General features: G+C 17.8%; 4 protein-coding genes across 4 annotated transcripts; all 4 read left to right on the plus strand.

Moving 5' to 3' along the window:
- Positions 1–1,474: 1,474 nt before the first annotated feature.
- GPI8 (GPI-anchor transamidase, putative) lies at positions 1,475–2,866 on the plus strand (the record flags this gene model as incomplete). The annotated part of the gene is made up of 1 exon (XM_028672607.1): positions 1,475–2,866. The coding sequence occupies one exon, from the start codon at positions 1,475–1,477 to the stop codon at positions 2,864–2,866; it is 1,392 nt and encodes a 463-aa protein (XP_028529143.1).
- Positions 2,867–5,650: 2,784 nt separating this feature from the next.
- PGAL8A_00355700 (conserved Plasmodium protein, unknown function) lies at positions 5,651–8,240 on the plus strand (the record flags this gene model as incomplete). The annotated part of the gene is made up of 4 exons (XM_028672608.1): positions 5,651–6,496; positions 6,808–7,462; positions 7,599–7,886; positions 8,143–8,240. 4 exons carry the CDS (start codon positions 5,651–5,653, stop codon positions 8,238–8,240), a joined length of 1,887 nt encoding a protein of 628 aa, XP_028529144.1.
- Positions 8,241–9,008: 768 nt separating this feature from the next.
- PGAL8A_00355800 (spermidine synthase, putative) lies at positions 9,009–10,932 on the plus strand (the record flags this gene model as incomplete). The annotated part of the gene is made up of 4 exons (XM_028672609.1): positions 9,009–9,221; positions 9,566–10,036; positions 10,123–10,243; positions 10,775–10,932. 4 exons carry the CDS (start codon positions 9,009–9,011, stop codon positions 10,930–10,932), a joined length of 963 nt encoding a protein of 320 aa, XP_028529145.1.
- Positions 10,933–12,057: 1,125 nt separating this feature from the next.
- PV1 (parasitophorous vacuolar protein 1, putative) lies at positions 12,058–13,233 on the plus strand (the record flags this gene model as incomplete). The annotated part of the gene is made up of 1 exon (XM_028672611.1): positions 12,058–13,233. The coding sequence occupies one exon, from the start codon at positions 12,058–12,060 to the stop codon at positions 13,231–13,233; it is 1,176 nt and encodes a 391-aa protein (XP_028529146.1).
- Between the last annotated feature and the right edge of the window lie 2,024 nt (positions 13,234–15,257).

The following is a 15,257-nucleotide window of genomic DNA, read 5'->3' on the forward strand; positions in this document are numbered from 1 at the left end:
CAAAAAAAAAAAAAAAAAAAAAAAAAAAAGCGAAAAACTGATTACATGTATCAAAAAAAATAGTAAATTTTGAATTTCAATTCTTTTTTTCTTTTAAAATAGATTAAAATAAAGGCTATTATTATATTTTCTTCTTTAAGAATTTTATATATTTATTTTACTCATATATAGAGAAGTTTATGTGTTTGCTAATTACACATTCAATTAATAGACTCAAAATTTAGGAAAAATAATTTTTTTTTTTTTTTTTTTGTTTACAAAAAATTATAAGCTGTAAAAGATTCATATTGAAAATGAAGATATTATAAAATGTAAATGTAAAAGTTTTCTTTTCAAATTAAACAATGAAAAAAACATAACATTATATGATATCCTATTTTTTTTTTTTAAAGATTCATTTTCTTATTTAAGTATATTAATATAAACCTAGCATTTGTTCTCCTTATTTTAAATATTTGCGCTCATATTTTATAAAAAATTTATTTAATAAATTTTTTTTTTAGAGTTATATTAATTTAAACATATATAAATTTTTTGTGTGCATTTTATTAATATTTTATTTTTTCATGAAATTTAACTTTTTTAAATTTATTTTGGTAACCTTCAAAAACCATTTTTCATAGAAGCTAAAACAAGTGCATACAGTTTAATTTGGAATATTTAATTTTATTATTATTAAAATTATTTTTCATTTTTTTATTAAATGTAATATATAATATTATGGTTATATTAAATTACATGTATTTATATGCTTTAGTAATAATGTATTATTTTATCTATTTGTTTAAATGATTTATAAAAATGGAAACAAAATACATTAGTTAAGGTACTAGTATTATTAATTATAAAAATCTGTTTATTGGTTTAAAAACATTTCAAATAAGTTTCTTACATATATAAAATATTATGCTTTAAAAATTCCTAAAATTGAAATTTTATTAAATGGAACTTTTTAATCACAAAATTTGTCCATTTGAAATTTTCAAATTCTATTTATTAAAATATTTTTTTTCATGGTTCACCCTTTAGAATTTAAAAAAAAATTATATTTTTTTTTTTATTATCACTTTTATTCGCAATTTTATTTTTTCTTTAACAATAATTATAGAAAGATCTAAATAAAGTAAATATTAACGTATTTTTGTTATTTGAAAAATTAACATGATATACAAATTATTTGATAAGTATCTAACAAAATAAAAAAAAAAATGGGATACCATATATTTGGAAAAGGAAAATTAAAAATAAGAAAACTCCAAATATATTTATTAACACATTTATGTTTTAAAAAAAAATTAAAAAGTGTATACTGAAAATAATTCTCTTTAAAATATATACATGCTTATAAGAAAAAAAAAAAGAGGCTACATTAATTTTGTGTGAAAAAATATTAAAAGAAGAAAAGTAAATACATATATAAATAAAATAAAAGGGAAAAATAATAATAGTAAAAGATTTTATTTTTCATATATAAATGGAATTGAAATTTTTTCTTAATTTTATTATATTATTTGGAATAAAATGTGTAACAGCCTCAGTAAATTTTACTGGATTAGATATAAAAAATATAAAAGGAAAATACAAAGAATTGGAAAATTCTGCTCAAAAACATAATGTAAACGAGCAATTCTTGAATGAATTAAATAAATCTAATTACAAAAACATTAATGTTATAGCATTAAGTACATCAAGGCATTACTTTAATTATAGGCACACAAGTAATTTATTGATTGCATATAAATATCTAAAAAATTTGGGTGATATTATGGATAAAAATATAATACTTATGATTCCTTTTGATCAAGCTTGTGACTGTAGAAATATAATAGAAGGTACAATCTTTAAAGAATATGAACATTTTCCTGGAGAAAGCTTTGATGAAAAAAAAGAAAATCCTAATTTATACAAAAATATATATATTGATTATAAGAATAATAATGTAAGAGATGAACAGATAAGAAGAGTTATTAGACACAGATATGATGGTTTTACCCCCAAAAAAAATAGATTATATACCAGTGGAGATAAAAAAAAAAATTTATTTATTTATATGACTGGCCACGGTGGGGTAAACTTTTTAAAAATTCAAGAGTTTAATATTATGAGTTCTTCCGAATTTAATTTATATATACAAGAATTACTTATAAAAAATATTTATAAATACATTTTTGTAATAATTGATACATGCCAAGGTTATAGTTTTTATGATGACGTATTGAAATTTATTTATAAAAATAAAATAAATAATGTGTTTTTATTATCATCATCCAATAGAACTGAAAATAGCTACAGTTTATTTTCAAGTAAATATTTAAGTGTGTCTACAGTAGACAGATTTACCTACAATTTTTTTAACTATTTAGAAAATATTTACAGAATATACCCAAATGAGCCATATAAAAATGCGAAATCCTTTTCTATGTATAATATTTTGAATTATTTAAAAACTCAAAATATAATGTCGGAACCTACAATAAATAATTCTAAATTTAGTTCATCAACATTCCTACATGATAAAAATATTCTTTTTTATAATTCTAATTTTTTCATTATAAATAAAGATTTTTATGAATCTCCACATAAATATGACTACATGAAAAATAAAGAAGAAAGATTAAGTTTTCAAAATGAATGCCTTGGTGATCTAAGTTTTTGTGGACATATAAAGGGAAATATATACACAAATATGATAAATCTATATAATAACAGAAGTTACTACAGTGATATAAAAGTTTACATGAAAGAGGAAACGCATTTTGCAGATTACTATTTCACTTCTAAAATTTTTGATACCAATAATTCAATAAAAATATTACTTGCTTTATTTTTCATTTTATTTTCTATCCTTTTTTTTTTTTTTAAGTAATTTTATTTTCTAATATTTTATTTTATTTTTTTTTTTTTTTTTGTAAAATGGATACTTTTTTCTGGGGAAAGAATTATTATTTTTTATTTTTCTATAAAATGATAATTAACATCTGAATGTAACTTAAAAAATAAAATTTTTTAAAAAATGTATTTTTTTTATATAATTAAAATTTGTAGGTTTAATTTTTCTTTATTCTCTATTGATAATTATTTCAAGGAAAGAAATGATAATAATGTTTATAAATAGAATATTTTTTTTATATAAATATGAAATTAAATATATCAAGGAAAACATGTTTTTTGTTAATTCAAACGTAATATCATAAAAAATTTAGAAATAGAGTAAATAATTTAAGAAAGAAGAAAATTTATGTTTTCATATTGTTTATATTAAAAATATTCCTTTTGATTTAAATTCGTATTTTAAATACTTAATGATTTTTAAAAAATGGTCCGTACTTATATAATACAAAACGTAAAATTAAAAATATTAAAATATTATATGTAATATACAGAATAAAAAATATTGTGTAATAATTATTATGTTACCAAAAAAATGGTAAATAACAATTTATAGCATGCGTAATATTTCATTTGAAAAAAAAATAAATTTAAATTGAATATATGTTTATTTTTATTACCATAAGAAACATATCTTTTAATATGTCTCCTTTCTGATGCCTCTAAAAGATTTTGAAGTAGATAAATGTTTTTAATTAATTCTACATCAGGATTATTTGCAATCTTATTTTTAGCTTTTTTTATATTAAATTTCAACAAGTAACATTCTATTATACTGAAGTTATAAATACCAAAATAAAAAAAAATTGTGGCACTTTCTTTTCTTTATGAATTCTATTTTAATTTTAAAAATTATATATTTTAAATTTTTTAAAAATAAATAAAACAATTTTATTTATGAAGAAAAAAAAAAAAAAATATACTTTAAAATTATTACTAATTTTAAATAATATTTTTTTAATATTTTGTAACAGTTACAACTTAAGAAAAACTAGAAAAAAACTTTTAGTAAATTTTAGTTTTTTTTTTTTTTTTTTTTTTTTTTTTTTGAAATGTGTTATGTGGTATTTTTTTGTGTGCATACTTTTTTTTCATGTCATGGTAGCATCAATAGAAAAAAACGTTGGTTGTATAAACAATAATACATTTGCAAGTCAGGAAATAAAAATAATATTTTATTTTTTAAAATTATAACACTTTAAAAGAAATTAAAACAATGATAAATATTTTATATAAATTAAAATATAAATAATATTAAAGAAAGAAAAGCTACCTTCTTTAGAAAATTTGAATGCATGTGTTTTTTAATTAATGTTAACACTAATATATTTTATATTTTTTTAATTTCAATACTTCACTATGCACTATGTAAATTTATAAAAAATTACAAAAATATATTAGAATTTTACAAAATTCTGTAATAAAAAAAAAATATATATATATATATATATATATATATATATACATAAATTTTACAATAATAAATATATATTTATAATTATAATTTCATAAATTATTATGAAAAATAACCAAATAATGTTAATATTTTATAAAATATACGAATAGAAAAAAATAAAATATATATATGTTAAACGCATTGGTGTGTGAATACAAAAATAAAAATATTTTTATTTTAGACCTAAATTGTCCAATAGAAGCTGAACCATTCGTGCACCATTTTGAACTATATTGTAATATGTCACAATTCATTTAATCATAATTATAATCACATTTAACCTAACAATATTACAAGTAAAAATAATTTTATTAAAGTTTTTGAAGTAGCTAGAATAATTTTTTTTTTGTGTTTTTTTTTCATGAAGAGAATAAATACAAATTAATTTTTTCAATTTACACAAAAAAGGACATTCTTTATATTCCACACTATAAAATGAATTTATCATATATTTTTTGCTATTATATATGGTAAAATAAAAAGATTAAGTATTATTTTCATTTTTTAAATAAAAGACATATAGTATTCAATTTTGTTGAAATGATGTATTTTTATATTTAAGATACATAATAAATAAATTGTTAAAATGTTATTATTTATTTATTTATTTTTTCTTTTTTTTTTACAATAATTCAACATTATAAAAAGAAGTGAAATAGAGAAATTTTAATCCATTAAAATATTTTACATATGTTTTAAATTTTATGATATTTTTATTTTCGATATTCTCCTTTTTTTTATATTTTCCTCTATTATATTTTTTTTTTTTGTTTTCCTTATTTTTCAACGTAATGTATTAACTTTGTGTATTTATTATAATATCATATATAAACACCCATGTTATGGTCATATTCTTTTTTTTTAAGAATTGTTTAAATTTAATATATTATTCGTTTCAAATGAATTATTTATTATGGATCCTTATAGTGTATTGTTTATTTTTTATTATTCTGTTAAATTTGTTAACATTATATAATTGTTGAATTATTATATATATATATATATATATATATGTATATATTTTCTAAATAAAGATACCTTTTTTTATTTGTTGTCTAATAGACTATTTAAATTTTTTTGATAATTAGTTTAACTGATTTAATATTATTTTAATTAGCTTTTTTTGTTACTTTTTCTTTTTTTGTAATTAAAATTTGTACATATGTATTCTTCTACTTTTAAATTCTATAGAGTTTTAATTTTTTTTTTTTTTTTTTTTATTCTTAATGTAATGTATTTCATTTCATATTATTAATTTTTCTATATTTTTCTTCTAAATTATATATGTATTTGTGAGTTAAAAAAATGGATATAAGACATGTAGAAGGTTGTGAATATTATGAGAGAGAAAATATTAAAGATTGTGAAGATGAAATTAAAAAAGTGATGAATAAATTACTATATGAGAGGAAGAAGAATTTTCAAGAGCAAGATAATTATTGTCACAATCCTTCGATAAGTATTTGTCCTAATGTTTACTGTAATATTTACACAGATTTATATAATTGGTTTGGTTTTAAAAATTGTATGAAAATAGATACAGAAAGCTTGAATACTTGCTTTACTGATGTAACCAATGGAGGTGTGGGATATTACGAGAAGCTGATAGTTTTAGGAGGAAGAATTTTAGAATTATATAGTGAACTACATTTTTTTAATAAATATAATTATGAAAAAGATGAAGAGATTGTTGATGATTTAAGAAATATTAAATCAATTAAAGAGGTAGTTTTTCATTATTTATATGTTCAAAAAAGAAAAAACCGTGTGGTATACAGGAACAGTTTATATTTGTTCGGATACTCCTATTTATATACTCCTTTATTTTTTAACAATAAAAATTCTATAATAAAATATGTTAAAGCTTGCGTAGCTTATGCAGTTAAATTTAGCGGATCAAATATATTTTCATGGATGCCTTCATTAATAGAGCACATATATCACTCGCAGAAACTAAAAGTTTCAGAAATAGAACAAGAAAATGAACTTATACAAGATTTACAAGAATATTTAGGTTATCAATTTGATTATATAATACCAAGAATAAATGAATGCTTCAGCTACCATAATTTATATATAAGCAATTCTCATTTAACAGGATTACAAATAATTCGAATATTTGCTAATGAATATTTTTCTCTCTTGGCAGACGTAAATAAATAAAAATATAAATTTTTATATACATTTATACTTTTGTACTCTTTTACATTTTTGTGTGATATTTTCTAATTCATATATACATCATTAGTTCTATTATTATAAATACGTGATTAAAAATGAATGAATGTAAAATTTTTTTTTTTAATAATTACATGATAAGCATATAAAAAAGAAAAAAAAAAAAAAAAAAAAGATATTTTAATTCATATGTATGTTCTATTAAATTAAAAAAAATATAATTTTATACAATGAATTTTACAAAAAAATAATGTTTCAATTGTAATTTTTCTGTCTTAATTTAGGATGTTGGTGTTTATGGGAAGGAAAAAGCTATTTGGGTAAGAGAAGAAACTGAAGCTTTTTTAAATTCAAATTGTATAGAAATATTTAGTGGGTGCATGATATCAATTAATAAATATTTAAATGAGAAGAATGTAAAAATATCTAAAATAAGAAATATTTTTGAAATGATATTATCTTCATGTTGGGTAATAGGAAAAGAAAAAAAAAATAAAATATGGGTTAGCGCATTGATACAAAGATTAAGGCAAGTGCAACTATTAACTCAAATAACTACTATAGAAAAATGGTCTTATAGTATAAAAAAATATAATGATATAAATATAAATAATTTTGTGAATGATATTTATAATTTTAATAACATAAATGGAAGCATATTGTCTCCTTTTCAATTACAAAATATAAACACATATTTACCTTCAAAGAAAACTCAGTTAAAGCAAATACCTTATTATACCACATTAGCAGATAAATATAAAGATCGTTTTCATCAAAATGATAATAAAAATACAAAGAACAAAAAGGATTACAAAATTTCCAATGTTTTAAATAGTCTTTCTAACAATTTATCTAAACATTTTAAGTCAAGAAAACAGAGAATTAATGCACCACCAAATATGATGAAAATTTATGCAAATAATGGGAACCTACCTGCAGGTAAAACAAAAATAAGTATTTATATATAAATATATATATGTATATTTTGATAGAAAATTATATAAAAGGAAGTTCTTTCTGATATCATAACCTATTATTTTAACTTTTAAGTTTTACATTTTTTATACTAATATAGGTAGTAACTATATTAATTCTAATGATTATTATTCCAATGATGATGTATCGGGTTATGATGTTTCAAATAGAGATGAAGAGGAAATAGAAGATGAGAATAATGAAGAAGAAGATGAACATAAGTATGAAGAAAAAAAAAAAAATAATAAAATAAAAAGTAAAAATAATGGAATACCAGTTAAGATAAAATATATTAAAGATTCCAAGGACGATGAAAACTCTAAATATGTTATAGAAATACCAAAAAAAGACTTGAAGGGGAAAGGAAATAAGAATCATATAAAAGCTGGTATGATTAAATTAAGAAAAAGTATTAAATTACATAATATTTATAAAAGAGAAAACAAAATAAAATTATTATAAAAAACTATTAATATACATGTAATATCCTCTTAATGAAATATATGATATTCCCTTTATATTTTTTTATTTCTTATATAAGAAAAAAAAAAAATATGTACATTTTTTATTTTACTATTGAGTTATTATATTAAAAAGAGTAATTTAAAAATAATAAAATGTAAATATTTTTTAAATTTTTTTAGTACTTTGGGGTAATAAAGAAAGGGGCTTAGAAATAAAGATACCAACAGTAAAAAACATATTGCCACAAATGAAAATAAAAACAAACAAAATTTTATAAGATAATTTTATATATATGCTAAAACGAAAAATATGTGATTTTTAATAATTTGAAAAAAAATCTGTTCACATTTAATTTCCTATAAGCAGAATAATATGTTTGTATGCTTAAAGTAGATATATGCGCATGTAGCTTATCCTTAATTTTTTTCCAGTCTTAAATTTTTTTTTTTTTTTAAAATACTATTAATTTTAAAATTTTAAAAGAAATTTATATATGCACATATATTAATTTTATAATGGGATTAATTCAATGCAGTTCTATCCCTCTACATTTAAAAAAAAAAAAAGTTTAAAGTTATAAAAATTTAGTTAAAGTAAAATTGCTCATTATTTTACATCTTATTTTATGCATACATATATATATGCAAAAAAAAAAAAAAAAAAAAAAAAAAAAAAAAAAAAAAAAAAAAAAAAAAAAATAAAAAAAAAATATGTTTAAATGTTTTATAAAAAATACAAACATAATGCAGTTAAGTAAAAAATAATAAAAAAAAAAAAAAAAAAAAATTAAATATATAGAATATATTTTGCACAAATTTTTAAAAAATCATAAGAGATAATTTACAAAGAACTTTGTAGAAAAAAAAAAAAAATACAAGTAATAGATATTAATAACAATTTCCATTATTTTTAAGAATTAAATTTTTTAAACTTTATAAAAAACATTAAAAATTAAAAAAAAATAAAGTATTTATATGTTGATGAAACAAAGAAGATAGGGAAATATTGTAGATTGTTAAGAAATTGAGGAAAAAAAAAGAATAAAATGGAAAAAATAAGCAACAATAAGACTAAATTAGCCCTCGCTTTATTAGGAGGCTTATGTTCTTATGCATTTTATCATTTAAGAAAAAAATTTAACTTTTCATATATTTTATTTTCAAAAAAATGGTTTAGTGAATATTCTTTAATGTGGCCAGGTCAAGCTTTTAGTTTAGAAATAAAAAAAATTATTTACCAAACTAAATCAAAGTTGCAAGTAATTTTATATTTTATGTTTTTTTAATACATATGTACATACTACGTTTATAAATATGACCATTAAATATTTTTTTTTTGTAATTTTTGTTTTTAAAGAATCATACATGTTGAAGGTTGATATTAACATTACTAATAAATAATAGTATTTTATTTATACAACTTTTAATTAATTATACATGAACATATATACATATATATATATATATTTTTTTAAAAATGAAGTATTTAATATATATATTTGGATACTAAAATAAAATTAATTTTTGTTTTATACTAGGAAAGCAAAAAGTACTGATATTTATGAACAAATTATTAATTTTTTTTTTTTTTTTTTCTCTATAGAATATTTTAGTTTTTGAAAGTAAAACATTTGGGAATGTACTAGTTTTAGATGGAGTAATACAATTAACAGAAAAAGATGAGTTTTCATATCATGAAATGATGACACATATACCTATGACTGTATATGAAGATGCTAAAAATGTTTTAGTTGTTGGTGGTGGTGATGGAGGAATAATACGTGAATTATGTAAATATAAGTGTGTTGAAAATATTGATATTTGCGAAATAGATGAAAAGGTTATAGAAGTATCTAAAAAATATTTTAAAAATATTAGTTGTGGTTTTAATGATAAAAGAGTTCACATTTTTATTGAAGATGCAAGTAAATTCTTGGAAGATATAACTAATACATATGATGTTATAATTATAGATAGTTCTGATCCAATTGGACCAGCTGAAACATTATTTAATCAAAGTTTTTATGAAAAAGTATATAATGCTTTAAAACCTAATGGAGTTTGTGTTGCTCAAGTAATTAAATATAAATTTTTATAAACATTTATTTATTTTAATTTTATTATTTTTATTATTATATCTTATTTTCTTTATCTTAACAGTGTGAATCTATATGGATACATGTGGGAACCATAAAAAAAATGATGAGTTTTACAAAAAAAATATTTAAAAAGGTGGAATATGCAAATATTAGTATTCCTACGTATCCATGTGGATGTATAGGTATAATAATTTATAATAAAAAAATAATATATATATATATATATATATATATATATATATATATATATATATATATATATTTTTAAGTATTCAATTTATTAACATATATCAAAAAAGAAATAATACAGAATAAATTAATATATTTTATAATATTCCTTTTTTTTCAATGTTTTAATGAATTCTTTCTATTAAAAATAATTATATAAATATATAATATAAAAAATAATATTTAGAATAAAAATTTATTTTTTCTGTATGTTCAAGTGTCTTTTCGCTTATATATTATGTTAGAATAATTATTTATATTATATTTATTTGCATTTCACTATTATTAATAATAGTCTTTTTTTTATATTTTATTACGTATATATTTTAATATTTTATTTATTTTAATTATTAAAATATTTAAAAGTGTATTCACACATTTTAATTACATGTAAATACTTTTATCAAATTTTTTAATTTGTTCCATTTACATATATATAAATATAATTGATAAATTATTTTTTTTTTTTTTTTTTTTTTAAATAGGTATACTTTGTTGTTCTAAAAGAGACACCGGCTTGATGAAACCAATTAAAAAATTAGACTCAAAAGAATTTGAAGACTTAAAGTATTATAGTTATGAAAATCACATAGCTTCTTTCAAATTACCCATCTTTGTTTTAAAGGAAATTGAAAATGCATAATAATTTTTAATTAATTTTACATTATTTTATTTTTATATATTTATACACATAAGTATATTAGTGGAAAAATTGATATGAATTTCTTTTTTATTATTCGATATATATATTTTTTAAAAAAGAAAAATTTGTGTTTTTCCTTTTTTTATTTTTATATGTTTTATAAGTTTCATGTGAAATTGCATGCAAAGATAATACAAAAAAAAAATAATAAATAAAAAAACAATTTTTTAAATATAAAATATTATTACTTCTACATCATTTTTGTTAAATATGTCGATTTAATATAACAATTTGGAATATATATTTACAATAAAAAAAAAAAAAAATTACATAAAAAATGTTATAAATTTATTCTTTTTAAAATAATATCCTACATAGTAGAATTATTTTTCTGTTTCAATTTACATAAAATTTAAAGTCCATATTAAAATTAAATTGCATGAGTTCTATTTAAAAAAAAAAATAACCTTTAAAATTTTATTGTACTTATAAAAAATTGTCAAAGTTATTTCGGTTTTAATAATTACTAGAAAATAATTTAATATTATATATATTCGTGAATATAAAAAAAATTAAAAAAGAAAATTTTTTTTTTAATTACTTTTTATTATATATTATAAAGGTTATAAATTTTTTTTTAGAAAAATTGTAATTTACTAATTATAAATACTTTTTTTTTTTTTTTTTTAATGCACGAAAGCTTTTATATACGAAGTGAAGATACAGCATGCAATTTTTAACTTCAATATATCATTTAGTTTTACTAAGTTGAGAGATATAAAATTATATATATATTTTTTTTTAATTTTAATCAACGAAATCATCAACAAAAGTTATAGCAATTTAAAATATTTTAAATTAATTTATATAAAATTTAATCTACAATAATTTTAAAGTACTATTAAAAATTTTTCTTTAATGATCATAAAATATTTTTTTTTTATTTTCAATATCGTTTAATTTTTAATATAAATTTTTTTTTTTTTTTCTATTAATTTAAACCAATTTTAATTGAAATTAGTAAAATTTGAATCTTCATTGAAAAACCTAAATTTCTTATTAGTAGTTTTTTCTTTATTAATTTTAATTTTTTTTTTTTTTTATTTGAGTTTTTTTATATTAAAAATGATAAAAGCTGTATTAACATTATTATTCATTTCCTATTCATATGCTGTTAATGTAGTTGATTCTCAAGCTAAGGAGCAAATTAAATTTAGTGCAAAGTTAGAACTAGAAAATCCTAATCATGTGCCATTTCTAGAAATAATAAATAGTGAATTTTCTAAAGTTAAAGATTTTTCCCCTGATTTAGTGAAAAATGGTTATACATGTTCATTTAATAAATTTGATATTATTATTCATAATTCATCAGAAGCAATTAATAAATTATTTGTTGTTGGTAATGAAAACTATGTAAGATGGGCTGCTGACGAATATAAACTAAGGTTGATGCTTACATTAGATCATTTAAGTTCAACAACTTCATTAAAAAATTTAGAATATAATTCTCAAAATGTTACTAGCCGATATTTTTCTGATTTAAGGAGATATTTTTTTGAATTAAATAATGAAAATTCATCAGATGAAGGAGAACCAAATGACATTTCGGATGAAGAAGAAGTGAATCAAGTTGCATCCAATTATGATTCTAATGAAGAATCTAAAGAAGTTAATTCAGATTTATCTGAAGTAGAAAATAAAGAAGAAAGTGGTGAAACCTTAAATAATTCATTACAAAAAGTATCATATACATATCAGAGTTCTCAAATAGTTAGTTATAATAATATGAATATGTCAAACCAAACTGAAGGATTCTCAATCGATGAACCATTGACCAAACAGAATGCACTTAATATTTTAATACTAAATTCTACTTTTTCGGTTGAAGGAGAATGTATTAAAGGTGAAGAAAAAAAAGAAAATGATTTATGTATAAGATTTAGAAGTAAGCTAGGAACAAATATTTTATCAACTTTATGTGAATCATCAGGAAAAAATTTTTTAAGAAAATTTAATGGAGGTAATAATAATATTTTATTAAATAACGAATCATTGAATGAAATGATGGGAGGAATGTATAAATTAATTGAAAGTATTTTTGGTAATGATAAAATGTTTTCTCCATTTTTAAAGGATTTAAATGTTTTATCAAATTCAGGACAACTTGGATTTAATATGGATGAAATAGTAGGCCAAGCTTTAAATGGAAATTTAGGAGATGAAGAAAGTGAAACAGTTAATGAAGAAAATTCTTCTTCAAATAATGATGGTAATGATGAAAATACTGAAGTTCAAAATTAAAAAAGAGATGATATTTTATAAATAAAATAATTACTTTATAATATTATTATTTTGATGAATAGTTGTATGCCAATAAATAATTACAAAATAATTATAATAGAAAAACGATATAAATATTTAAAATTATTATAGATGATAATATAAGAAATAGAACATCATTATATGTATTATTAGTAAGGACACTGATTATATTATCATGCTTAAAGTATCAATTACTTTTTAACAGTTAAAAATATTTAACTTTATATATTAGGAGTTTCATACGTATTTATAATAATTAAATTAAAAAAATATGTAATATTTTTAAGAAATTTAAAATCTTTTATTTCATTTAAGCTATATTTTTTAAAGTACTTTTTTAACAAAAATTTTTTTTTAAAATGTATATTTATATTATTAATATATTTTTTTTTATATATAATAAAATTATTTAACAATTCAAAGTAATAAATTATAAGGTGTTTATTTTGAAATAATATATAGAGAATAAAAAAAAAATAGTGTATATTATTTTTATTGCAACAAAATTAGGGAGCAATAAAATGTGTAATAGGAGTGAAATATCCATATTTTTTTTTTTTTTTTTTTTTTTCTAATTTCATACTTATATTTATATTTTTATTATTGAACATGTAGCACAAATGTTATAATTAATATTTTTAACTACATACCAACTGTATCAGAAAAAAAAAAATAGTTTGTGGAACTTTAATAAAAAGATTTGAAAATAAAAAAAATTAATATAAATAGAAGTAATATTTATTTTCTTCTTGTAAAACATATTTTGATAATTAAATTTAGCTTTAACAAAAATAATTATAAATATAGGCATTTTGTAATAAAAAAAAATTGGAGAATTATTTTCTTTTCTATTAAAAGTTTTAATGTATCAATAACTAAAAATGTTTTACAGCTTTTTTTTGTTTTATATATGTTCACTTTCATTTGTGTTATTTATTTTTATCACTAATTATTTTTAATTTTATTTGTTTTTCTCTAAAAATGCTATTATTTTCTTCAAATACTTAAACAAAAAAATATACTTTTTTCAATATGAATTAATATAATAATATGTGTGCATATAAAATGTAATAACTTATGAATAAAAAATATTAATTTCAAAAAATTTGAATTATTGCTAATTTTCTTAAAAATGTATATAATATAAAATTTATAAGAATCGGAATACTAGTAAAACTTTGCATAAGTTTCTTAAGAAAAGCAATAAAAGATAACAATTATAACATAATATTATGAAGTACTTTTTTAATCTAAAAAAAATGCTTTTTTTTTAAATTCCCATATTATTATTAATTTTAATAAAAAAAAATTTTCTATAAGAAAAAACTATTAATTAAAAATTGTAAGAAGCATATATTTAAATTGCATACAATTAAATCTACTTTTCAAATTTCTAATCTTACAAAAATGTATGTAATAAAATGTTTTACAATAAATTTACTGAAAATAGTTGAACAAAAAAAAAAAAAAAATAAATAAGAGATACTCTTTAAATTTCAAAAAAAAAAAAAAAAAAAATACACAAAAATTATAAAATAGATAAAAAAATATAACAAAAATAGCACGTTTAAACACATTAAACTTACATAAATATTTACAATTTTTTTTATGAGATGTATAGGTATAGATATTTTCAATATGTTTTATTAAATAAAATGTGCTTGTAAGTGTAAAAAAAAATTTTTAATTATTTTAAAATATTTAAATTTATAACATTAAAATAAAAAAATAAATAAATAAATAAATAAAAAAAAGAAGAAAAAATAAATAAATTAAAATGAAAATAAAGATAAAGTAAAAATACCACGTTTAAAATAAAATATTTCTTTTTTTTGTTTTATGGATGCAAAAAAAAAAAAAAAAAAAAAATACATAATTGGAAAAAAATTTCACTTTAATACTAAGATAGAAAAAAGAAGTGAATAAATTACAAAATATTTAATACATAATTTATAATATTCAGAAATATTAAATAATAAAATTATCATTATATAAACATAAAA

This window comes from Plasmodium gallinaceum, assembly GCF_900005855.1.
Source record: "Plasmodium gallinaceum strain 8A genome assembly, contig: PGAL8A_v1_98, whole genome shotgun sequence".
NCBI lineage: Eukaryota > Apicomplexa > Aconoidasida > Haemosporida > Plasmodiidae > Plasmodium > Plasmodium gallinaceum.